The 26,061-nt window shown below is 35.4% G+C and overlaps 1 protein-coding gene across 6 annotated transcripts in view; it reads left to right on the top strand.

Annotated features, from left to right (window-relative positions):
• AGO3 (argonaute RISC catalytic component 3) overlaps nt 1-26,061 on the top strand; it is a 125,748-nt gene that overhangs the window by 47,280 nt on the left and 52,407 nt on the right. The window contains exon 1 of one of the 6 annotated variants that reach the window (XM_045782427.2): nt 7,532-7,597. The exons of 3 other annotated variants lie outside the window; for them this stretch is intronic. Coding sequence is in view for 1 of the 3 variants with exons in the window: in XM_045782424.2 (XP_045638380.1) it covers nt 13,515-13,545 (31 nt within the window). In the remaining 2 variants the exon portion in view is untranslated. Of the gene's footprint in view, nt 1-7,531; nt 13,546-26,061 lie in introns of those variants that run through there. 2 more of the 6 variants (XM_045782426.2, XM_045782424.2) reach the window with 2 other exon arrangements.

Below are 26,061 nucleotides of genomic sequence, written 5' to 3'. Positions count from 1 at the left end.
TTTTTTCTAATTCTGTATTTATTAGTCTTTGATAGCTTTTTTGCTTTCTGGCACGGGAGGACATTTCAGGCTTATCTTATATTTCCTACCCTAAACCTGGAATCAGCCATTCCTTCAAGGATCCCTAGATCTTTCCAGATCACTACATGGTTTCTGCATTATTTTCAGTTGCTTCTACCATTGTGGAGATATGTCATTGAGGAGCTATATCTCAGAAGTCCTCTTTCGATGTACACAAGGGCTGTTTTGTTTGCCGTTTCAGAACATTGTTTCCTATATATGTAGATGTATCTTTAGGATAGATTTCAGGAGGGAAGATTAATGGGTCAAGGGCAAATGTCTTCGTAATTTTGATCATTATTGGCAGATTGCCCTCTGTAGAGGTTCTAAATATTGTGCATCAGTGAATGAGACTACCTGTTTTGTTGCTACTAGAAATGTCAAACTCTAGATTCTATTAATTGGATTTGCAAGAAATCATTTCCTCATGTACTTTCATTTTGCATTTGGCCATCTTTTCACATGTGTAAGGGTCACCTTGTTTATTTTTTTATTAGCTGTTTGTTTATGTCTTTTGTCCTTCTTTTCTGTTGGATTTTAGGTTTTCTCGTTTACTGAGAGCTTTCTAAATTAAGGGGATTAGCCCCTTGTGTTATGAATTGCATTTATCCCTGATCGTTTGTCTTTTAACCTTTGGTACGGTCTTGTTTTTGTATTTTGCTGTGTAGAAATTTGTGTCTTTGTTGGTGGGGGGATGGTAAATACATATACACAAACACTTTAATGAGTACTCAATCGTTTCTTTTTTATGACTTGTAGTATCTTATAGGGCTCGTCTCAAATTTCTCTTCAGGCTTTTCTAGGCTATTCTTATTTATTTTACCATGTAAGCTGTAGAAACACCAGTGGGTGTGGGAGGATGAGCTATTATTTTTATTGAAATCTCACTACATTTATAAATTGTTAGGACAAATTGGCATCTTTAAGATACTGAGTCTTTCTGTCCAAGAAAACACTGTACCTTTTTATTGGTGCAAGATTACTTTTGTTTCCTTCAGCGGTGTTTTAAAGTTTTCCTCACGTAAAAGTTGCACATATCTTGCACATATACCCCCTCCCCGCCTTTTTTCTTTCTTTCTTTCTTTCTTTTTTTTTTTTTTTTTTTTTGCTATTAAATGGATTTATAGACTAACTGGTTATTGTTTACATACATGAAGGCCTTTGACTTCTGTATACCTTTTTCTCTCTGCCTTATTGAATTCCATTTTTGTTTATAGTAGTTATTCAAGTGATTTTCTTGGCATTTCTAGGTTATAATCGTTTCATCTGCAGATAGTGATAGGTTTACCTCTTCCTTTGGATTTTTATACTTCTGATTTTTTTTCTTACCAGATTGTATTGACTAATTAGACAGTGTTAACCGGAGTGATTAGTGGGCATCCTCTTTTTATTCCTTACCATAGAAAGGAATGCTTCCAATGTTTCTACATTAAGTATGATATATACATAATATGTATGTATATGTATAAGAGCATCTGTTGATTGCTATTTTATTAAGTACTTCTAATCAAGAATGGATGTTGAATTTTGTCAGATTTCTTACAGGATCAGTGGAGCTAATGATACGATATTTCTTTTTAACAAACATTGAACTAGACTTGTGTTTCTGGATTTTTTTAATGTGATACTGTATTCTGTTTGCTAATATTTTACTTTTTTAATCAAAATGCAAAAGCAAGTTTGATCTGTAATCTTTTTTTGTGTAATCTTTTTCAAGTTTTGGTATTAATCTTTTATCATAAAAAATCAGAAGTTTTCATTTTCTAAAATGTACAAGGTTTTAAATAGTATTAAAATTGTCAGCTCTTAAAATTTGGTAGAATTCTATAAAATTTTGTGGCGTGGTATGTTTTGTTTTGCTCGATGGGTAGTAGCTCTTTGAAAACTTCCATTTATTTTGTGAAAATCAGCTTGTTTAGGCTTAGTTTGGGGTTCAGTTATGGTAGGTTATATCTTCTTAGAAAATTATTTTATCTGTATTTGATTTTTATAGAGAGTTTTACATAGTTTCTTATTTTTTGAAATTATGTTTACTTCTCTGGTCCCCCCCCCATTTCTTATTTTGTATATTTGTGTTTTGTCCATTTTACTCTTGATTAGGAGAGATAGAGTAGTGTAAATAACTGGTTTCAACACCCCCTCCCCCAGCCACCTGGCAAAAGAGCTTTGGAAACTTTTTTTTTTTTTTAAGCTCTCTGGCTTTCTGTTTTCTAAATTCTTAATTTCTGCTTTTGGCTTTATAAGTGTTTTCCTCTACTTTTTTTCTACTTTGTTACTTTAGTTGTTTTTCTGACTTTTTGAGCTGTATTAGTAACTCATTTACTTTCATTTTTTCTTACTGATGAAATTATTTAAAGCAATGAATTTTCTTCTGATCACTATTTTAGCTACATGCCAAAGCTTCTAATGTGTAGAAGTTTTATTATTGTTTAGAAACACCACAAATTTTATTTGTATTTTCCTTCTTATCCAAATGTTGATTGAGAGACTTTTTAAATTTTCAGATTGAAGATTTTTTTACTTTCTGATTTTGTTGAAAATTTCTAGTTTTGTGGATTGTTAATCAGAGAATGTGACTTGTATTTCTCCTTTTAGAATCTGTTGAGGTATATTTTGTAGTCTAGGGGTGCCTGGATGGCTCATTGGATTAAGTGTCCAACTCTTGGTTTCAGCTCAGGTCATGATCTCAGGGTCATGAGATTGAGCCCTGCATCAGGCTCCGTAACTCAGTGCAGAGTTGGCTTGAGATTCTTTCCCTCTGCCCCCCCCCCTTTGTTTCTCTCTCTGCTCACAGGTACCTGAGCCCCCCCACCTCTCTAAAAGGAAGGAACGAAAGATTTGTTGATGTACGTTCTGTAGTCTAATACATAGTCAATTTTTGTGAAAGTTCAATAGTATTTGAAAATACGTATATTCAATTATTAGGGTAGAGTTAAATGAATATCCATCAGTGCTTACCGTTTTAGATCATTTCTGAGTTATTTTTGTTTACTTGTTCTCTCAGACTGGGAGAAGAATTTTTAAATTTCTATTATCGTGTTTCTCTCTCCTAATATCTCCTGTGTGATTTCTGCTTTCTGAATGTTGCTGCTATCTTAAGTGCATATATGTACCTGTTTCTTCCTTGTGAATTGTACCCTTTACAATGATAAAGTGACTTTCTTCTTAAACTTTGGACTAAAAGTCTGCATAATCTAATGAAAGGATTACAATCCATGTGTTTGTGAACCTTATCCTATCTGTTAATTTTTCCTTTCCTTTACCTTTTTAAATGCTTTCAGAATCACAGATATATCTTGGTGACAGCATAGAATGGTTTTGCTTTTTGTGATTCAGTCTAGAGCTTTTTTTCTGTTAACGGATGAGTTAAGCTGGATAGATAGGAAGGACATACATGCTTGGTCTTAGTTGTGTCACATTATTTTATATTATATTTTCTGATTATATATGTTCTTGAAACTACTAGTGGTCTGCTTGTGTGCTTTTTAAATAATGGTTTTGATATTAAGGGTTTTTTTTCCCCACCAGTGGTAAACCTTTATACTTACACCTTCATATAATACTCATGTTTCTTTTTTTTTTTTTTACTTTTTTTTTTTTTTTTTTTTTGGAAGTGTGGTTGACACACGGTGTTACATTAGTATCAGGTATACAACATAGTGATTGGACAAGTTTGTATATTATGCTATGCCACTTTCTTTTAAAGCGGTGTCTTTTTTCCTTAATAAGTAACAATTATTTTAGCTTTATTATCTTCCTTTCCTTCTTCCCTCCCTCTCCTTTACTAACTAGCTTTAGCAAATATACCATTATATTATTGTTCTTTATAATTTTGCTCAAACTTTTACTGTTTGACTTTCAACGTTGACTCCTATCTATTACTGTAAGGTACAATCAATAAGTTCATTCTACTTTTTATGTTTTCCACTGTCATTGATTTATTTGTATATATTATTATTCCTGCATTGTTAGAGCATGTAACAGTTGCATTCTAGTCTGTCACTCGTATATGCATTTGCTTTCATCTCAAATCTACAATTAAGTGTATTTATGCTATCAGTCCTTGGGCTGATTTTTCCTGTCATCTCTTGGTTGCAGTTTGTCCTCAGTTTTTTCTTTTGTGTGTGTGTGTGTGTGTGTGTGTGTTGTTTTAGTTTATTTATTATTATTTTTATAATTTTTTAATTTAAATTCAATTAGCCAACATACAGTACGTCATTAGTTTTTGATGTAGTGTCCAATGATTCATTAGTTGCGTTTAACACCAGTCCTCATCAGATCACATGCCCTCCTTAATGCCCATCACCTAGTTACCTCCTCCCCCTACCCTCTCCCTTCCACAACCCTCAGTTTGTTTCTAGGAGTCAAGAGTCTCTGGTGGTTTGTCTCCCTCTCTGATTTCTTCCCATTCAGTTTTCCCTCCCTTCCCCTATGGTCCTCTGCTCTATTCCTTACATTCCACATATGAGTGAAACCATATGACAGTTGTCTTTCTCTGAGTGACCTATTTCACTTAGCATAATCCCCTCCAGTTCCATCCATATCGATGCAAATGGTAGGTATTCATCCTTTCTGGTGGCTGAGTAATATTCCATTGTATATATGAACCACATCTTCTTTATTCATTCATCTGTTGAAGGACATCTCAGCTCCTTCCACAGTTTGGCTGTTGTGTGACATTGCTGCTATGAACATTGGGGTGCGTGTGCCCCTTCTTTTCATTACATCTGTATCTTTAGGGTAAATACCCAGTAGTGCAGTTGCTGGGTTGTAGGGTAGCTCTGTTTTTTAACTTCATGAGGCACCTCCATCCTGCTTTCCAGACTGGCTGTACCAGCTTGCATTCCACCAGCAGTATAAGAGGGTTCCCCTTTCTCCATATCCTCACTAACATTTGTTGTTCCCTGTCTTGTTAACTCAGTTGTTTCTTCAAGAAGAGAAGGGCTCATGAATAAGAGCTAAGTGTTAAATACTGAAAACCATTTACTGATAGCCTTACTCCTGAAGGATTGTTTGTCTAAGACATAAAATTATTGACTTAACACTTTCTTGAATATCTTCTAAGTATTTTGTCTCCTGTCTTGATGTTCAGCAGAGAAGTATCATATCACCTTGATTTTCTTTCCCTTAGAGGGAACCTGCTTTTTTTGTCTGGTTGCTAAAATTATTTTTGCTCTTATTTTCACTGGATTTTCTTGTCGGTGTTGATCATTTTAGGTCAGTTTTCAAAGGTTCCCTTTGAACATATAGGTTCAAGTCTTTTTTTTTAATTGTTTAATTTTCTTTTAAAACATTACTATTCTGTTTGCTCCTTATTGTGCCTTTTGTAGTGTAATTTTTACCATGTGCTTACATTTTTCAACTTTTAAAAATCTTTTTCTTTCTTTTTTTTTTTTTTTTTTAAGATTTTATTTATTTATTTCGCAGAGATAGAGACAGCCAGCGAGAGAGGGAACACAAGCAGGGGGAGTGGGAGAGGAAGAAGCAGGCTCATAGCGGAAGAGCCTGATGTGGGACTCGATCCCATAACGCCGGGATCACGCCCTGAGCCGAAGGCAGACGCCTAACCACTGTGCCACCCAGGCGCCCCTAAAAATCTTTTTCTTCCATTTCTTTCATGAATCTGATCTGTAGGACTTTTGTTTTTACTTCCTCTGTTGACTGGCTGTCTCTTCCCTAAGTTCTTGAATTTCTGTTCTGAGATTTTCTTTTTCTTTCTTTCTTTCTTTTTTTTTTTAATGTTTATTTATTTATTTAAGTAATTTCTACACCCAGCATAGGGCTCAAACTCACAACCCCAATATCAAGAATCCCATGTTCTTCTGACTGAGCCAGACAACCACCCTTCTGAGATTTTCCTGATAGCTGTATTAAGAATTTTTGAATTCATGGGACACCAGAGTGGCTCACTTGGTTAAGTGACCAACTCTTGATTTCAGCTCAGGTCATGAACTCAGGGTCCTGTGTCAGGCTCCCCGCTCTGTGGGGTGTCTGCCTTGGGATTCTCTCTCCCTCTCTTTCTGTGCCCTGTCCGCCCCCCACTGTTTGCACGTTTGCTCACATGTGCACTCTAGCTCTCAAAATAAATAAATCTTTAAAAAAAACAAAAGAATTTTTGAATTCATGTTAAAAAGTAGTGTTATGGTTTTCATCTACTTTGTGATAATTTTTTCTTTGAGTTTTCTTTGTCAAGGATGTGCTGTTTTACTTTTTTTTATTTTTTTTATGGTGTCTTTATGCGGATACTTACCACTTTTTTGTTACTCATATTTGAATGAGATGAGCTTTCCCAAACCACCTATTGGAAGATTCTGGAGCGGGGAGAGGAGGAACAGGACATTAGGAGCAAGGTGGTTTCCCAGGTTCCTCTGCTCAAGGCCTCTGTCCTCTGTTGTTCTGATGGATTCTTTCTTCAAAATATAGCTACATTTCCTTTGCCTCTTAGTAATTTACATATATATGAGGTGTGAACTACCAGCCATCAGGTCCTTACTAGTTTCTGCTACCAAGGGATACAACTCCTGCCTTTTAAACTGCCTGTTCCAAATGTTAACAGAATTTGTGAAGGGTATACAGGAGTTCTTTGTGGTGTTCTGTGAATTTTTCTGTAAGTTTGAAATTATGGATGAAAAGTGCATGCCTCACTTTTAAAGGAGTACTAGTGTCTGAGATCTGTCACTTCTAGACCACCCTCCACTCATTCTCATGGCACTTTTACACCTCCTTGTTCTACTTTCTTGAGATTCCCCCAGGCCAGTCTCAGCTCTAAACATTTCAGTTCCCACTTAGGATAGGACCCTCTCTTTCTGGGAGTGAAAATTTTCTATTCCCCAACTAGGCTCTTTTCATACTACTTGTCTTCTCCCTTGCATAGGTTCTACCAGTCCCAAGTACTTTGGGCCATGTTCACTTATAATTTGGTATTTCAGTTTTTTACTGTCTCCTGGGTTCACCAAATATGTAGAGGGGTTTTCTTTTCTTTTTAAAAACATTCTCTTTGTTGTTCTATATTGGGTTCTAGGAGGAAAATGGGAAAATTTGGAAGTAAATTTCTATTTTCTTACTGGAACTTAAAGTCTAACTTTTGATATTATTAAACAATTTCTAAATAACCCACTGGTCATATAAATCGCAAAATTTTAAGTATTTTGAACTTAACGATAATGAAAATAATACATATCAGAACTGGTATGGTTAGGTAAAACAATGCTTAGAGAGAATTTAAAACTTTAAATGCCTATTAGAAAAGAAAAAAAGCATCAATGACCTAAGTATTCATCTCAACAAGTTATAAAAATAAAAAATAAATGAAATGCAAAGCAAATAGAAGGAAATAAGAGTTAAAAACAGAAATTAATGAAATAGAAAGCAAATTTATTCTGTAGGTAGGAAGACGTGAAAAGTTTTTAAGAAGGATAGTGACATGATCATATTTGTTTTCCAGAAAGAGACCTCTGGCAGCAGTGTGGAGAATAGATAGAGGAGAAAAAACTAATCTCAGAAGCCAGTTAGGAGGCTTTTTCAATCACTAGTTCAGGTAAGAGATGGTGATGGTCTAATGTGGGATGGAGAGAAAGGAACCATATTGTAAGGAATAAATTGAAAAAGTAGGTTTGAGAACCATGTCCAGAAAAAAACTTTGGGTATAGTTACTGGCACATGGAACTGAGTGGAAATGAATAGACCAGAAGGTTTACTAGGTTTTTGAATTGTTTTTGGAAATAAACTTACAAACCTGGTATATTTGTCAGGTTCAACCAGAGGAGCAGAACAGTAGGAAATTAGAGAGAGATTTGGCTTACACAGTTGTAGAGACTAGCAAGGCAAGTCTGAAATCCGTAAAACAGGGTGTCAGGAAGGGCAGACTGGGACTCATGGGCATGGGCTGAAGCTGCTGTTCATAGGTGGAAGTTCTCTGCCTCTCGTGGGGAAGCACCAGCCCTGCTGTAAGGCCTTTCAACTGACTGAACGAGGCTCACCCACATTATCAAGGATAATCTCCTGTAGTCAACTGATTATGGATTTTAATTACATCTATAAAGTGCTTTCACAGTAATACCTATATTAGTGTTTGAATAGCTGACAATTAGTAGCCCAGCCACGTTGATGTATTAAAAAAAACAAAAATATACCTGGCCTGCAAAGTTATTTAATCTTTGAAACAATCTTCATGTTCCCAATCCTGATGATCAGTGACTGTGCTGTATTATAAACTAGCTTCCAAGAAGGACATACTCACCAACATACAATCAGAATAGTGACTCATTCATACCACGTGTGAATGGTAATGCTATCAATTGAATTAGGAGAGAGATCTGCTGTTACTTGTTAGTTGATAGTACATACCATATATAAATAGATCAAATGTTAATATGTCCAAAGCTTGAAGATCCTCTGGAACATATGGATAGACACTGTAATATGTAGTTGGAATTGCAGATATGAAAATCTGTAGTGGTGGGAGCTAAAAGTAAAAGTCTGGGAACTTTGTAGTATATAAATTCACATTTGAAACTGTAGATATGGGAAAACTTCTTTAGGAATAGTATTTAAAACAGGAATGAGGAGGATAAAGCCATGAGGAATACTGGCATTTAAGAAAGGAAGGACCAGTGAGCAATTAATGATTATCACAGGCGGTATGAGAGCCAAAAAAATGGTGTCAGGGAAGCCAAAGGTGGAAACATATTCAAGGAGTAGATGATTTCACAGTTAAGCAGTGGGAACTTTTCCAATAAAGTCAAGAATAAAGCAAGGATATCAGGACTATGATATTTTAGTTATTTTGTGTTTGCTAACTTCTGTTCTTCTTACAGGTTTCAGTCTACATGTTACTTCCTTGAGAAGCAGTATTTGACACCTTTCTCCCCCCCAAATCCAGCCATCCCCCAAGTCTGAGTTAGGTATTTCTTTTATGTATTCCCATAGCACAGTGTACTCCCCCTGTAATATAGCATGTGTCACTCGGAATTGTAAGTGTTTATTGTTCTTTGTCTCCTATTAGATGAAAGCTCCACAAAGCTAGGGACCGTCCATCTTAATCACCATTGTACATACCCTCCATGCTTAGCGCAATTCTTAGTCATATTAAGCAAAGAATTAATAGATAAAACCAAAAGCATAGAGGAGGAGCATCCAGGTTATCCTGGAAAGTTAGAAAAATATTTGGAGGAGTAAGTGATACAATGAGATCAAGAGTTTGGATTGAGAGGCGCCTGGGTAGCACAGTGGTTAAGCGTCTGCCTTCAGATCAGGGCGTAATCCCAGCGTTCTGGGATTGAGCCCCACATCAGGCTCCTCCACTAAGAGCCTGCTTCTTCCTCTCCCACTCCCCCTGCTTGTGTTCCCTCTCTTGCTGGCTATCTTTCTCCGTCAAATAAATAAATAAAATCTTAAAAAGAAAAAAAAAGAGTTTGGATTGAAAAGGAGGTACACAAGAATAAGAGATTTTTGAGAGGTCTCTAAAATAAAAAACTTGATTGAAAAATGAAAGAGAGGGGAGCCTGGGTGGCTCAGTCGTTAAGCGTCTGCCTTCGGCTCAGGGCGTGATCCCAGGGTTCTGGGATCAAGCCCCACATCGGGCTCCCTGCTCTGCTGGGAGCCTGCTTCTTCCTCTCCCAACTCCCCAGCTTGTGTTCCCTCTCTCGCTGGCTGTGTGTCTCTGTCAAATAAATAAATAAAATCTTTAAAAAAAGAAAAAAAAGAGAAAATCTAAATGAATGAAATTGAGAAGACTCCGTTTGATAAGATGTCAGTTTCCCCAAAATTAATCTGTAAATGCAATTTTAAATAAAATCCCAGTAGGGTATATCATGAAACTTGATCAGTAAATATTAAGGTTTATATGCAAAAATAAATGACCAAGAAAAGCCAATATAATTTTAAAGAAGAATAAAGAAGAAGGAATTGCCCTCTTTACTTTAAAACTGTAACAATTATTATTCCACACTGCTTTAAGTGCAGGGACAAACAGATCAGTGAAGCAGAATACAGAGCCTAGAAATAAGCCACATGTGTATGTGGCAACTTTGTAAAATGTCAGGCAGCCTTTCATATCATTGAAGAAAGAGAATATTTAATAAATGGTGTTTATACAGTTAACTACGTGAAAAAAATAAGTTAGATTCATCCCACATCGCATCCAAAATCTATTTCTAGGTGTATTTTCATCCTAAATGCATAATGCAAAACTCTGAAATTCTTTTAGAAAAAAATAAGAGAATATCTCTGATCTTGGACAAAATATAAAATGTATAAATCATAAAAGATAATACTGATAAACTTGGCTACATCAAAATTTAAAACTTGTTATAAAGATAATCATAAACAAAGTTAAAATTCTAGGAGAATATTTGCAGTACATATAACCAAGAGCTTTACAAAATATAAGGACAAATCAATGGAAAACAGGTAGTTCAGAAAAGAGGAAACCCAAATGACCAATAAACACATGAAAATCAGATTCTCAAATTCATTAGTAATCAGGAAAAATCAAATAAAAAAGGTTCCATTTCACACCCATCAGATTTATAAAAATTAAAGTCTTTTTTTTTTTAATATTTATTAATTTGAGAAAGAGAGCACGAGTAGGAAGGAGGGGGAGAAACAAGACTCCCCACTGAGCAGGGAGCCCAATGGAGGGCTCGATCCTAGGACCTTGGGATCATTATCTGAGCCAAAGGCCAATGCTTAACCGACTGAACCACCCAGGTGGCCCAAATTAAAGTCTTATATCAAATGTTGCTGAGGATACAAAGTTAAAGGGACTCACACACTGTTGGTAGGAGTATCATTTGGTACAGCTCCTTTGGAGAGCAGTTTTCAATATCTAGAAAAGATGAAGTAAAGATGAAATTGCACATATCTTAAAACCCATAATAATATACCACGGAGATAATCTTGCATATGTGCTTGAACATTATTTGTTAATAGCGGAAAATTGAAGCAGCGTAATTCTTTATCAGTGTTTCCTTGGGAAGCATTCTGAATGAGTACATAAATTGTTCATAATATTATGACAATTAAATGAGTGAACCAGATCTACATGTATCAACATAGATTATCATCAAAAATAATGTTGAGGGGATAGCAGATATTAAAAGGGTAGGTAATTATGTAAATTTAAAACAAAAATTTACACTGAGTGCATGCAAATGCAGTAAAATCAAAACATGGATGGGACAAATGCACACCAATTTCAGGATATTGGTTCCCTTTAGGAAGAAAGAAGAGGAATGGAATAGCTTGGTTGACATAGAATAGATAGACCTAAAGGGCTGTATGTTTCAAGAAAAATGTGAGAGTATGTTTATTTTTTGTGAACAAAATATGTAGATAACTTATGGTGCCATTGTGAAGCAAAGAAGTCGTAAGATGGACAGCATTTTCAAAAAAACATCTATGGTATGTTAATGAGATGAAAATACAGCCTCAAAGTTTAAATGGGTTTGCTTTTTTTTTTTTTTTTTAAGATTTTGTTATATATTAGAGCAGATCAAGAGAGAGAGCACAAGCAGGGGGTAGGGAGGAGGAGCAGACTCCCAACCCAGCAGGGACCCCGACGTGGGGCTCAATCCCAGCACCCTGGGATTATGACCTGAGTCAGAGAAGGCAGACACTTAACCGACTGAGCCACCCAAGCGTCCCAGGTTTACTTTTTTAATTGCCAGTAGAATGTAGTGCTGCTGTGAAAGATGACTGAAAATAATTGCACTGACCATCTAACTTGCTTATGTTTCCTCTTTTTGTTTCTGTGTGATTTGATTTTGCATCCCTTGTGCTTGGTATTTTGCACTGAACAAAACAGCCCTTGTTGAATTTGAAATCTACTGGAAAAGACTAGTATTGAGCAATATAAGTATTATGAGGGAGAAGTGCTGAGTACAATGGGAGCGTGTAACAGGGATCCATTCTAGTCTCAGGGTTTGAGGAACATTTCTCTGAGGAAGTGACAGATTCCTTCTACGTGAAATTGGTAGTAGAAATAAGAATGGAAGAGTGAAGAGTACTCTAAGAGAGAGCAATTTAATTCTGATTATGTGACTTAATCTTGTCTTCAAAATGATTGTTTTTGTGGTATTTAATATTCTCTCAACTATGTAATTAGACTTACTATAATTTTACCAATCTAAGACTCAAAAATGTCTTCACATTTCATCATCTCTGAAATTGGGAGATGTCTTACAGTTGATGGTTTGTCAGTTTAATTGGCAAGTTTCTTTTTTAGGATACATAAAATATTGATCTACCTTACCATCACTGCTGTCTTAGATTCAGTGATATGTGGAATATATTTTTAATTTAGCCTGCATTTAAGCCAAACCCATTTGCAGCTTGCATTTTATTATTGTAATTCCTACATTTTTAAAACCATCACAGTGAATGTGTATTTATTAATTGTATTTCCCTTAAGATACTTTTATTTACCACTCATTATATACCAGATAGAATGCTAAGCATTTTATATTAATTATCTCATATAAACTCTGCCACAGTTGTATGAGTTAAGTTTAGAGAGAAAAAAATCTCCATAAACTTTCTCTAAATCGACTTTCTCTTTCTAAAGGTCACATAGTTGTTATTTAATATTTATGTTAAATAATCTGTATGTTTGTGAAAAGTTCAGAAATAACAGAAGTAAAAGCAATGAATTACCAAAGTAATGATTAATAAAAGTTTATTGTACACACATCAAAAACAGTTTGCAAACTGGAAGCATTCAAGCCAAAACATGGAGTGAGACTCAGGAACATATTGTTATAAAGCAGTTTATATAGAGAGAAAGCAGTAATTGTTTATTCTTCAGTGATTGGTTATAAAATTAGAATTTTCTTAAATGATAGGGCATCGATCAGTGGTTATCTCATATCAACCTTAGGAAACAATTTAAGTTTTTTGTGTTTTATTGTTTGTTTGTTTGTTTACAATTTAAGTTTTGCTTATGATTTTCAGAGGCATGAGCAAGAAATGACCCAGGTCAAGTTAGTCTTGCAAGATAATGCTATATTAAGCTTTGTTTGTCTGACTAAACTGGTTTTGTCAGCTCAGGGAATTTTCAAGGCTGGTGTCCATTTGCTTTTGATTTTAACAATGTAGTATAACCTATTAAACCTGTATTTGAATAAAACCATTGCTTATATTTAAGGCTCAAGGTCACATAGTTTACTTTTAAATGGTAGAGGTCAACTTCTGACTCCAAAGTTACGTCTTTAATATTCACAGCTCTATACTGTATCCCTTAAGAAGTTTCCTAGCAGACAGATCTCAAACCCAGGACATCTGAATTGAGAAATGTTATGTTATTTTTATTTACTTACTGTGCTTTTTAGTAAGAGTAGTCTTCTGTAAAACATTCACTGTCTATTTTGCTCCTAGAAGAAAATGGAATATATAAATTGTTGTGGAATTCAGTAATTATAATTTATTCTGCTAAGAGTCAAAAGTTCACCCTGAATATGCTTCCTTTGCAAGGAAAACAGATTTCTAGTAAGTAATTTATTAATCACAGTATTAGTGTTGCTTGCTTCATATATTTGTCTTGAGTTTGGGTTTAAGATCTCTAAGACTAAGAAATAATTTATAATACTCAAATTAGTCCTCTTAGCAGTAGATCAAAGCAGAACATTTCTTGAGGGTGTAATGAGAGTCTGATTTCAGGCAGCAGTACAGAACTTTATCAACATATGGTCTAGCCAGGGAAAGTAAATATATCTGTGTCAGGCTTACCCAGACTATCCTCATATTACAAAAGCAGAATAATGGCAGCAGAAATCTCAGGGACAGTCTTCATCCAGTCTGTTTCTTGATTCACACCGTTTCAGCTCATTGAGTATGCCCTTCATATTCGGTACACAGCTGTTCTCTTACAATCTCACATCACTATCCCTCTGGAGAATTTTGTCTTTTTCCTTTATTGATCTTCCGTTTCCTATATCCTTTTTCTTCTCCACCCTCCTTCCTTTTTTTATTCAGAAGTTTCGTGAGGAAAGGGTACACAAGAGGCAAATATTGTGACACCTTACACACTGGAAAACAAACTTAAATGATAGTTTAGCTGGGTTTCTGTGTCTTTTCTTCAAAAATTTGGAAGCAGTGCTCCATTTTTAAAATTGCTCTGGTGAGATTTTTTTTGTACATACCATAAAATTTACCCATTTTAGGTGTGTATCCATTGTCTTTTTGTTTCATTTATTTTGCTTTACCTTCTGGAAAATTTCCTCAACTTCATCTTTTAACCCTTTATTCACTTTTTCATTTCTGGTGTTGTTCTTCTTTTCTAGTAGTTCTTTTTTATTTCCCCAATGTTGTACTGTACTCTCCTTGTTTCACAATTGCGGTATCCCCGCTTAGCTCACTGAGAATAATTTATTTTGGAGGTTTCTTTTTTTCTGCACATGTTTATGCTTCACCCAGACTCCTTTTGTTTTGATCTCTATCTTCCATGTTGGAGGCTTTTCCTCAGATATACACGATCCTTGATTATCTAGTCATGATTCATTGGGAGTCTAGGACACTGACTAGGTGCTCTGGATGCATCAGTGGGGCCTATTGACGAGCTTCATCATAGGATGGTTTCACTGGGCTGTTAGGGGACCTCCATTTGTATCCTCAAGTCTCTTTGCTTGGCTGATGAAGTTACTCAAAGATGAGTCTTCTGAGCTTCTGCCTCATGGGTAACAGTCTCATTGTCTACATTCTGGAAGCCAAGTTGGACATTCTGGTTGGTAGAATGTCTGCATTCAGCATTTAATGTTTATAGTCATTTAATCCCTTGTTTTTGGTTCCCGCAACTATTCCTGACATGCTCCTTCCAAAGAGCCTTTCTTTTTTTTTTTCTTAGAGAATAAACCTCCAGATTTATGCAGGGATGACAAAGGGGCAGTTGTTCAGCAATGTGGAGCTAGACAAGGGATCTAGGACTCTACCTGCTTCTCAGACAGCTTTCCTCTATTTGTCTGCACCTCCCACATTCTGTCACCAGTTCAGAGGTACTTAGTGCTGCCACTTCTCATGTCCTCTAAAGATTTATAGTGTAAGTAGAGTTGGTTCTTACCTTTCCCAACATAGCTGTCTTGGGATTTCATTTTCTTGGATCTACCACGTCAGTTACAGCCCATCCACTGGCTTTTCATCTTCTAAAACGTTGGCGGGTTTACTGTTTTCTCTTCTCCACTCCTTCTAAGATTATTTTAAAATTCCTCACCATAGTTATAGTAGAGTTTGGGGATTGGGGAAGGAATTAAATGAGCTGCTTGTTGTTAATCTGCTATCTTAACCCAGAATCTGTTCTTAAAGGGCAGAGGCTTTGTCCGGGTCATCTCTAAATTTCAACCCATAAGGACATCCACGATACAGTAGGTACTTAAAAAATGTTCGCATGGGTGATTGTCTCGTTTAACATCTATAAAACTCAGTTGATAACAAGTTTGTGGTGAAGCCTAGTTTCTTGCCATATGGACCTCTCTATAGGTTTGGTTAAGTGTTCTCACAATATTGTGGGTGTCTTTCTCTGGAGCAAGTAATCTATGATACAGCAAGGTAGAATCTATAATGACTTTAAGGCCTAGCATTGAAAGTTACATTCTGCCATTTTCATAATATCCTGTTAGTTACACAGATAGTTATATTCAGTATAGGAAAAACTTACACAAAGGTGTGAATCCTACAAGGCAAGACTTACTAGGGACATCTTGGAGGCTGGGTATCACACAAAGTTTCTATCTTAAGCTAAAGAACAAATCAGGGGCACCTGGGTGGCTCAGTTGGTTAAGCGGCTGCCTTCAGCTCAGGTCATGATCCTGGGGTCCTGAGATCGAGCCTGGCATTGCGCTCCCTGCTCAGCAGAGAGCCTGCTTCTCTCTCTCCCTCTCCTGCTCCCCCTGCTTGTACTCATGCACTTTCTCTTTCTGTCAAATAAATAAATAAAATCTTTAAATATATATATATTCAAATTAAGTATAAGGTAAGAAATAATAAAGATCAAAGCAAAAATTAATTAAATAGAAACAGTGCAGAAAATGCATGAAGCCTGAAATTGGTTCTTTTGATAAAATTAATAAAATCTTAGCAAGACTAATCAAGAAAAATAGAAAAAACAGATTACTAGTGTGAGGAATGAAAGAGAGGGTATCACTAAAGATCCTTCAGAATTGAAAGATTAATAGGGAAATGTTATGAACTTTATACCAATTAATTTGATAACTTAAACAGAATTTTACAGATATTGATTTAGAAGAGTAATTGGAATAGCTCTGTATCTATTACGTTCATAATCCCTTGAAAACTCCAGTGATTTAACTAGTGAATTTTATCTAACATTTAAGGAAAAATAGCACCAATCTTTCACAAATTCAGAAAACAGAGGAAGAAAGACTTTCTGCCTCATTTTATGAGGCTAGTAGTATACCTGTGATACTGACACTTGACAAAAACAATATAATCCTCTCAATAGGCAGAAAAATCATTTGACACATTTTAACATTCTCATGATAAAAAATTACAGTAAACTAGCAATAAAAGGAAACTTCTTCAACTTAATAAAAGCATCTAGAAAAATGTAGTGCATTGTCATAAAAGGTAAAAAGATTGAATGCTTTCGCTCTTAAGATGAAGAACAAGGCAAGGATACTTGCTGTTCACTACTTGATTCAACATTGTGCTAGAGGTCCAAACTAATGCAGTGAGGCAAGAAAAATAAAGACATAGTGTTGTAAAGGAAGAAATAAAACTATCCCTATTTGCAGGAGACATACTTCTCTACTTAAAAAATCCTAAAGAATCTACCCCCAAAAAAACTCTACTAGAATTAATAGATGAATTTAGCAAGGAGACAGGATGTTAATAGCATGTACAAAAATTAATACAAGCAGTATAACAAGAAATAATACCAGCCATTCAACAATTAGAAAAATAAAAATACCATTTATAATAATACCAAAAAATGTAATATTTAGGAATAGATCTAAAGAAAGATGTGCAAGCCTTCTATACTGAAAACTACAAAGCATTCCTGAGAAAGACAAGGAAGATACAAATAGAGAAAGATAGCCATGTTCTTGGACCAGAACACTCAAATTGTTAAGATGCCCATTCTTCCCATGGGGCTTCTGGGTGGGTCAGTCAGTTGAGCGTCCAACTCTTGGTTTCCACTGGGGTCATGATCTCTGGGTCCTGGGATCAAGCCCCATCTCGGACTTTGCACTCCTCAGGGAGTCTGCTTGAGGATTCCTCTCCCTCTCCCTTTCCCTTCCCTGCTCACACACGAGTTCTCCCTCTCTCTGTCTCCTTAGAATAGATGAATAAATTTTTTTTTTTAAAGATGTCCATTCTCCCCAAATTGATCTGTAGACTCAACACAGTCCCAGTGGAAATTTCATCAGATTTTTTAAAATACGAGTTGACAGTCGGAGTCTTCATAAGATTTATGTGAAAATACAAAGAACCTAGAATAGCCAGAAACATTTTGAAAAAGCACAAAGTGGGAAGATTTATGCTACCTGTTTTTAAAGATATGCTATAAAGCTATAATAATCAAAACTGTGATATTGGGGTGAAGGTAGACATGTAAATTGAGTTATAGAATAACTACAGATACTTGATCTTTTTTTTCCTGAGATACTTGATCTTAGACCATCACAGGCAGAGAAGCAATTAGAATAGATTCAGAAGTAGGCCCACTCATGTGGTTGATACTTGGCAGAGGGGACAATATAATTCAGTGAGGAAAGGATAGTCTTAATAAATGATGCAAGAGCAACTGGATTTGTGTATAAAAAATAAACATAACCCCTACTTCACACCATATTCAAGAATTAATTCTACAGGCACCTGGGTGGCTCAAATGGTTAGGGGTCTGCCCTCGGCTCAGCTCATGATCCCAGTGTCCTGGGATCGAGCCCCACATTGGGCTCCTGCCTCAGCGGGGAGTCTTCTTCTCCCTTTCCCTCTGTCTCTGTACCTCTGTCTTAAATAAATAAAATCCTTTAAAAAATTGTTTAGAAAAAAGAATTAATTCTAGGTATATCACAGGCCAAAACCTAAAGCTAAAACTGGGTAATTTCTAAGAAAACAGGAAAAATATTCATGTCCTTGGAGTGAAAGATTTCTTGATATACCGGAAACCTGAATGAAAACCCCCTCTTCAGAACACTTAAGCAACTACTGGGAGAAAACATTAGCAAAGCATATATCTAAACAAAAGATTTGTGTCCAGAATATATGAAAAACTCATACCAGACAATTTTAAAAAGTGGTCAAAGGCAGGCACTTCACAAAAGATGTATGCAAATGGCAAATAAGCACTTGAGAAGACGCTAAACATCGTTGCTCCTCTGAGAAATGCAGATAACCACAGTAAGATACCACTTCACACCCACTACATGGGCTCAATTAAAAAGACTGGCCATACCAATGTTGGCAGAGATGTGGAGCAACTGGAAATGGTAGGAGTGTAAATTGTACAACCACGTGGGAAAATATTTCGGCACAGTCTTTTAAAGTTAAATATGCTCTTGCCTTATGACCCACCAGTTTATTCCTAGGCCTTTCCCCAAAACAAATGAAAAAAGTCACACAAAGGTTTGTTGTGTGTATGTTTGCTTGTTCATAATAACTAGAAACTGGAAACAACCCAAATATCTAAAAACGGGAGAATGGAGAAACCAATTGTGATCTGTTCATACAATAAAATACTACTACCCAGCCATTAGAACTAACTACTGGGGCACCTGGGCGGCTCAGTCAGTTAAGCATCTGACTCTTGATTTCAGCTCAGGTCTTGATCTCAGGGCTGTGAGTTCAAACCCTGCATTGGGCTCCACCCTGGGCATGAAGCCTACTTTTTTAAAAAGAAAGAACTACTAATTTTTATACAACAGTATGAATCTCAACTAATCAACTAATCTTAACTAATTAAAATGGCAAAAGAAGCCAAACTCAGAATGTTATATACAGTAAAATTCCATTTATGTAAAATTTTGGATCCAGTTAATCTATTATGAAAGGAATCTGATGTGTGTTTGCCTAGGGCAGATGTGGAAGAAACGGATTACATATAGGCAGGGTACTTTCCAGGGTGATGGAAAGGTTCGTTCTTGATGGGAGCAGTAATAGCATAAAGATATACATTGGTCACAATCATTGAACTTTAAACTTAAAGGGCATTTTATTGTACGTAAGGCTGAAAATCCTTTTTTAAAAGTAAGGTATCCCTATGTAACCTACTAGAAAGGCTAAAATTCACATCTGTCAGTACCAACGGTTAGAATTTAGCACAAAAATGACATACACTGCTTATGAGAGGGTCAGTTGTTAAAACCACTTTGGAACAATTTGGCATTATCTAGAAAAATTAGAGGTACATATCCTTCACGACTCAGCAATTTTAATTTTAGATGAAACCTTTTCTACTAGAGAAATTTATATGTGTATGTACATCAAAGAAGACCAACTATAGGAATGTTCATAACATTCTAGTAACCAGAGGAAAGTACCAAACAAATGTCCATACATTAGAGTATACTTTACACCATAGTTTACTACTATATATTTGGGTGGGAGAGGGAGAGAATCTTAAGCAGGCTCCATGCGCAGCACAGAGCCTGAGCCTGGGGCTCGGTCTCACAATCCTGAGATCATGACCTGAGCCGAAATCCAGAGTTGGACGCTCAGCCGACTGAGCCACCCAGTCACCCAATAAACTTTATTTCTTTACCAGAGTGTTACAGAAGTGAAAATGAAGAAACTGTTTACATTTAATATAGATGAGCTAGAGACAATCCTTAGTAACAGTCTCAAAAAGATTACATCCTTTGTATTTCTAGTTACATAAAGTTCAAGAACTAGGAAAACTAAACTATTTAGGAATCTGTACTTAAGTTGTAAATTTAAAGAAAAGGAAGTGATTACCATGTAAGCCAGGACTTTGGTTACCTTTGAAGGAGAGGGGAAGTTAGGATTGGGAAGGGGCTGGGGAAGAGGTTTCTAAGATAGGGGCAGTATTTAGTTGTTGATCCAGTGTTGGTTTTGTAGATATTTACTGTATAATAATTTAAGTGACACATTTATGTTTTATATACTTTACGAAATATGTGATATTTTACATTAAAAATAGAAAAAACAATTCTTTATTAATATCTCCTGAGTACTATGTTAGTAATATTTTGCTGGGTGATAATAGGAAATACAGGGATGTCTAACATGGCATCTTAAGTGCTCACTAATTAAAACCATAACAAGGTATTGTGCAATGCGTAGTCTTAAATTCTTTTCTCATACTTTCAGAGCCATGGGAGTAAGCCTGTAAAATTGAGGCAGACAACATCCATACCATGTAACCTCTCAGGAGGTAGTAGGTGTACATTAAAAAATAATTGTGATTATGTTTTTACCAGCTCCAGTGTTATTTACTTCTGTACTTTATACTGTTCTTTGTCTTTGATCTCATTCGGTAGTCCTAGTTATTTTAAATATGGCAAATATTTATTACTTTATTTTTCATATCTGTTATTTTCTGCCATGTCTTTTGAAATAGTAAAACAGAAATTTAGGAATTCTAATCCCTTCTTCATGGAACATTCTCCCCTAAAACCTCTTCAAGGAGTTAGTTTACATTAACAAAATGATTTTGCCTAGAATTAAGACCAGTCAATCAGTGAACAAATGACATGAGTAGACAGTTCTTAGAAATGAGAACAGAAGCTCCATTGAGCTCCTACCGTGTTCTGGGTACAGCTAGGTACTCTGCATTGAGTCTCTACCCTAATGCTATGAGTAGTAGGTATTCTTCTGATTTTACAGATGAACAAATAGAAATTCAGAGAAATCATAATTAATAAGTGTTAGACCTAGAATCAAAATCTATGTCTATTTTATTTTAAAGCCTATCCTTTTTTTGTTATTCAAACATTGCTACCCACGAAAAGAAGAAAATGAACTTAGTTTAAAAGAAAATGCAACGAACAGTAAGAGAAATTAAAGGAAGCATTTCCAACAATAAACATTTCTATCATTTATTAATAAACCTATTAAAAGATACATGAAAGTTGGGGCGCCTGGGTAGCGCAGTCGTTAAGCGTCTGCTTTCGGCTCAGGGCGTGATCCCGGCGTCCCGGGATCGAGTCCCACATCGGGCTCCTCCGCTATGAGCCTGCTTCTTCCTCTCCCACTCCCCCTGCTTGTGTTCCCTCTCTCGCTGGCTGTCTCTCTGTCACATAAATAAATAAATAAATAAATAAATAAATAAATAAATAAATAAATAAATAAATATCTTTAAAAAAAAAAAGATACATGAAAGTTATAGAGTGTATTATAAAACCTTAATGAAATTTAAATGACCTTAATAAATTCAGAGATCTATGTTGATGAATTGAAAGTCTGTCCCACTGGTATTCTAGACATAGTCTCTTTTCATAATTTTTTTTTCCTTAGTTGTAGATTATGCATATTTAGATACTGGCAATGTAAGTAGTAGATAATACCTTCTTTTCCACCGAAGGCCTTCGATAGTATCTGTATTTTATTTCTCAGTTTTATTTATCTGAATTCTAACACCTGCCTAATCAATTTTAATTATATGCATAAACTCCAAATTTATCTATTCTAGTGGATATTCTGGTTATTTCCATTCTTTTTACTATTAAAAACAATGCTACAAGAAGCATTCTTACTCATGCCTCCTTTTGCAGATAGGGAATTTCTCTAGAGTATATTTCAATATAGTGGAACTGCTGGATTAAAAATTAAGCATATCTTCACATTTATTGTATGTTACTGTTTGCTCTCCTGATTGTATCACTTTATATACCTACAGTTTGTACAAGAGTTTTCATTCTTCCATTGGCTTGTTGTCAGTTTGTGTTCTAGGTCTTGAAATTCTTTGCCCATCTTGAATGGTGTAAAATGATAGGTCAGTATTGTTATATGTATTTTCTTAATTACACATAAGATAATTCATGAAAATTCATGGGTTTTGACTTTTAGATTCCTCTTTTATGAAATGCCAGCTGGTGTCATTTGCCACTTTAATGTTTTATCTTGATTGTAGGAACTCATTACATATTCTTGAAACTAATTATTTGTTACAGGTATTACACATGTCCTCTGCCAATCTATAGCCTGGGGTTTGGTTGTTTTTTGTTTTGTTTTTGTTTTTGTTTTGTTTTGTTTGTGGGTTTCTTTCTTACAGTCTTGTTTGATAGTTTTTTTTCTTTGAGTTTTTTATAGTTTGTGTATTTTAAGAAATTCTTATAGTTTCAGTGGCTTATAGTTTTTATATCTTGTTTAAGAAATTCTTCCTAACCTCCAAGATCATAAAGATATTCTATATGTTGTTCTAAATGTTTATTTTTCTTTTCTTATTTAGTTCTCTGAATGGGAATTTGTATATAGTTTGAGGTAGGCTTTCAAGTCTGTCCTGCTGGTCTGTGTATCTATCCTCACAGTCTCTTGACTTGAATAGGATTATAACAAATCTTGATGAATGATAGGATAGACCTTGGTCTTAAAAATGGTGTTGGCTATTCTTGTTTCTTTGCTTTTTCATGTTAATTTTAGGATTTGCTTAATTTCCAGAGGTCAAGGGGGTTATATCCTGTCAATATTTTGATTGAAATTGCCTTGAATTTGCAGATTAATGTGGGAATAATTTACATGAATAGGGTATATTACTCCATTTTTAAAATCTTCTGTAGTATCTTCCAGTAGTAAAGATACCTATTACTTCCCCCCACAAAAAAAAGATACCTATTACTTCTCTAGGTCTTATACATATTTTGTTTGGATTTCATCCCAAGTCCTACTGTTTTTTGTTGTAATTTTAACTTGTATTTTTTTGAATTACATTTTAAGTTGACTACCAGTATATACAAGAATGTAACTTATTTTCATATGTTGATCTTAAGTCTAGCAGCCTTGCTGAACTCTCATTAATTCTCTAATTTGTTTATAGATTTTATTGGGTTTGTTATGTATATAGTCATATTGTGAAGAAGAATAATTTTCCCTTTCTAGTCTTTTTACCTTTTATTTCTCTAACTTGTAATTACTATGCTAGCTAGAACTTCCTAATAAGTGAAGTTGAATTTGCCATAGATTTTTGATAGATGACTTTTATCAAATTAAGGAAATTCTTTTCTGGTCCTGATACAGTGTAAGTATTAGCTATGGTGTTGAATTTTATTTAATGCTTTTTTTTGGACCAGCATTTGTAGAAATGGTTGTATGCTTATTTCCTTTAATATGTTAATAGGTATGTTTTGTTAGTAGATTATTTTAAATGTTAAACATAAACATTTCTTTTCAATTAATTAGCTTATTTTTGAAAGGGCAAGAAGGAATAAAATGCGTATGTGTGTAGGTTTATAAAATGTTAAGGATTCAACTGAGAGGAGATCTTTGCTCATTGAAATTCACTCCTAATTCAGCTGTACTCACTGATTTCAACCCATCTTTTGTTACAACCTTTTTTTTTAACTAACTTTAATTTTCATCTGAAATGCCCACATTGCTGTAGAGAAGATGATAAACAGTAAAATGACTAGAAGCACAGTGGTATAAACAGTAGGGAAAACTAATTGAAGATTGTTAAAAAGGATAAATAATGTTTGTTTAGTAGTTGCAATTCAGTGATTAAGACACATTAGTTGTGAATGCTAGTATTACAGCAATTTAGTGAAGAAAATTTACCTGAAGGATTAAAGGAAAGACAAATACGCATGTTACTTACCATATTTTTTTTCCTTTACCTATTTACTTTTAAAAAATTAACCCAGAAGCGGTATGTGTTTATTTGATATGTATCCTGTCAGGTTTTTTTAATACACGAAAAGATTCTCACATTTTTAATAGAATAATATAATCTATACATTTTTTAAAGATGTATTTATTTGAAAGAGAGAGAGAGTGAGCATGCGGTGGGGGGGACAGGGAGAGAGAAGCTCAAGCAGACTCTACTGCTGAGCATGGAGTCAATGCAAGGCTTGATCTCACAACCCCAAGATCATGACCTGAGCCAAAACTAAGAGTTGGGTGCTTAACTGACTGCACACCCCAGTCCCCCTAATGTATACATTTTTGAAACTACTAATGTATACATTTTTGAAACTACTGTGGATTTGAGTAAGATATCTAGAATGCTAATAACCATCTGCAGCACCCTTGGGTCAGTTGGAAGAGCATGTGACTCTTGATCCTGGAAGAGCATGTGACTCTTGATCCCGGGGTGTTGAGTTTGAGCCCCACTTTGGGTGTAGAGATTACTTAAATAAAACTTAAAAAAAAATAGAATGCTAATATAATCTTTTCAGTCTCTCTTTTTTTTTTATTAATTAGAAATTGTGGAGGTGATTTTAAAGTTTATCCGGATGGAAGTTTAGCAGTGAGTACTGTTTTCTCTTAAATCTTCCCTACAGAAGTACTCATGGATATACACATGTACAGACACACACACAGGCAAATAAAATATATACAAGAACATCCATTGGAAAATTTTTTGTAATATTAAAAACCAACTTAATGATCCATCATTAGGGACATGAAGTACATCCATGTAATGAGATATCCTGTAAGTGTGAAAAAAATGATATAGTTCCATAGAGAGAGAGAGAGAGAAAGAGAGAGAGAGAGAGATTTATCTGTAAGATCTATAATGAGAAAAAAGATCAGGGCACCTGGGTGGTGCAGTCATTGGGCGTCTGCCTTTGGCTCAGGGCATGATCCCAGCGTTCTGGGATCGAGACCCACAGCAGGCTCCTCTGCTGGGAGCCTGCTTCTTCCTCTCCCATTCCCCCTGCTTGTGTTCCCTCTCTCACTGGCTGTCTCTCTCTGTCAAATAAATAAATAAAATCTTTAAAAAAAAAAAAAAAGAAAAGAAAAAGATCAAAGCCCAGAATAGTGTTTCTAATGTTTTACCATTTGTGTTCTTTTTTATTGAGATGGAAAGGGAGTATATATTCACTTAATTATCATGGACCGATACTGTGGAATAATATGAGGCCATTAAAAAGAATGTACTGACATGGCATGATCTTTAAGATATACTGTTAATTTAAAAAATAATAAAACAAGTCATGGAACATTTATTGTCTGATATCATGTTAAAAGAAAGTTGCATGGGGGCGCCTGGCTGGCTCAGTCACAGAGCGTGCAACTCTTGATCTCCAAGTCACGAGTTCAGGCCTCACGTTGGTAGAGAGCTTACTTGATTAAAAAAAAAAAGTTCCACGTACATTCTTATCTTTGTACGTCCATATCAAAAAAGCAGGGTATGTACATACCTTACTGCTAATAATGATTTTTTTTTTTTTTTAAGATTTTATGTATTTGAGAGACTACAAGCCCACGTGAGCCAGGGGAGGGGCAGAGGCAGAGAATCTCAAGCAGACTGTGCGCAGAGCTGATACAGGGCTCGATCTCACGACCCGGAGATCATGAGCAGAAACCAAGAGTCAGTCACTTAACCGACTAAGCCACTAAGGCGCCCCATAATAATGGTTATTTTTTAAAGATACTTGGAGGGGGGGAGGTTGAATTGAGAGGAAATCTTTATTCTGTATATCTGCATTTTTTATGATGAGACGTCATTCATATATTCTGGAATAAAGGAGAAAGTAATATGTGCTCGTTGTAATAAATAAAGATACAAAATTAGAAAGAAAAAAATGACAAACACCCATAGTAGCCTTACCACCCACACATATCCTGAGATAGCTACTGTTAAAGCCTTGATAAACATCCTCCCAGAGGTGAGGGACGTTTTGTGGAGGACATTTAATCCTCAAACCAAGGAGAGGGAGAGAAAGAGCACCACATCAAATGTTTACACTTAGCTCAGCAGACAATAGGCATGTTTTTTAAGCAGAAAAATAACATGATAGTGTGTAGCTTCTTGTCTTTTGGTTTTGCTTTTCATTGTATCCCCAGTACCTTTATAGCACATAATAGCCCCCAGTAAGTATGTGTTTAAGAAATGAGTGATGGTGATCTACTAACCATTGGTGAAGCTCT

This window comes from Ursus americanus, chromosome 33, assembly GCF_024610735.1.
Source record: "Ursus americanus isolate L20-20 chromosome 33, mUrsAme1.1.p, whole genome shotgun sequence".
NCBI classification, from domain to species: domain Eukaryota; kingdom Metazoa; phylum Chordata; class Mammalia; order Carnivora; family Ursidae; genus Ursus; species Ursus americanus.
Note: the sequence above shows the minus strand (reverse complement) of the source record. Positions and strands in the feature narration are given on the sequence as shown.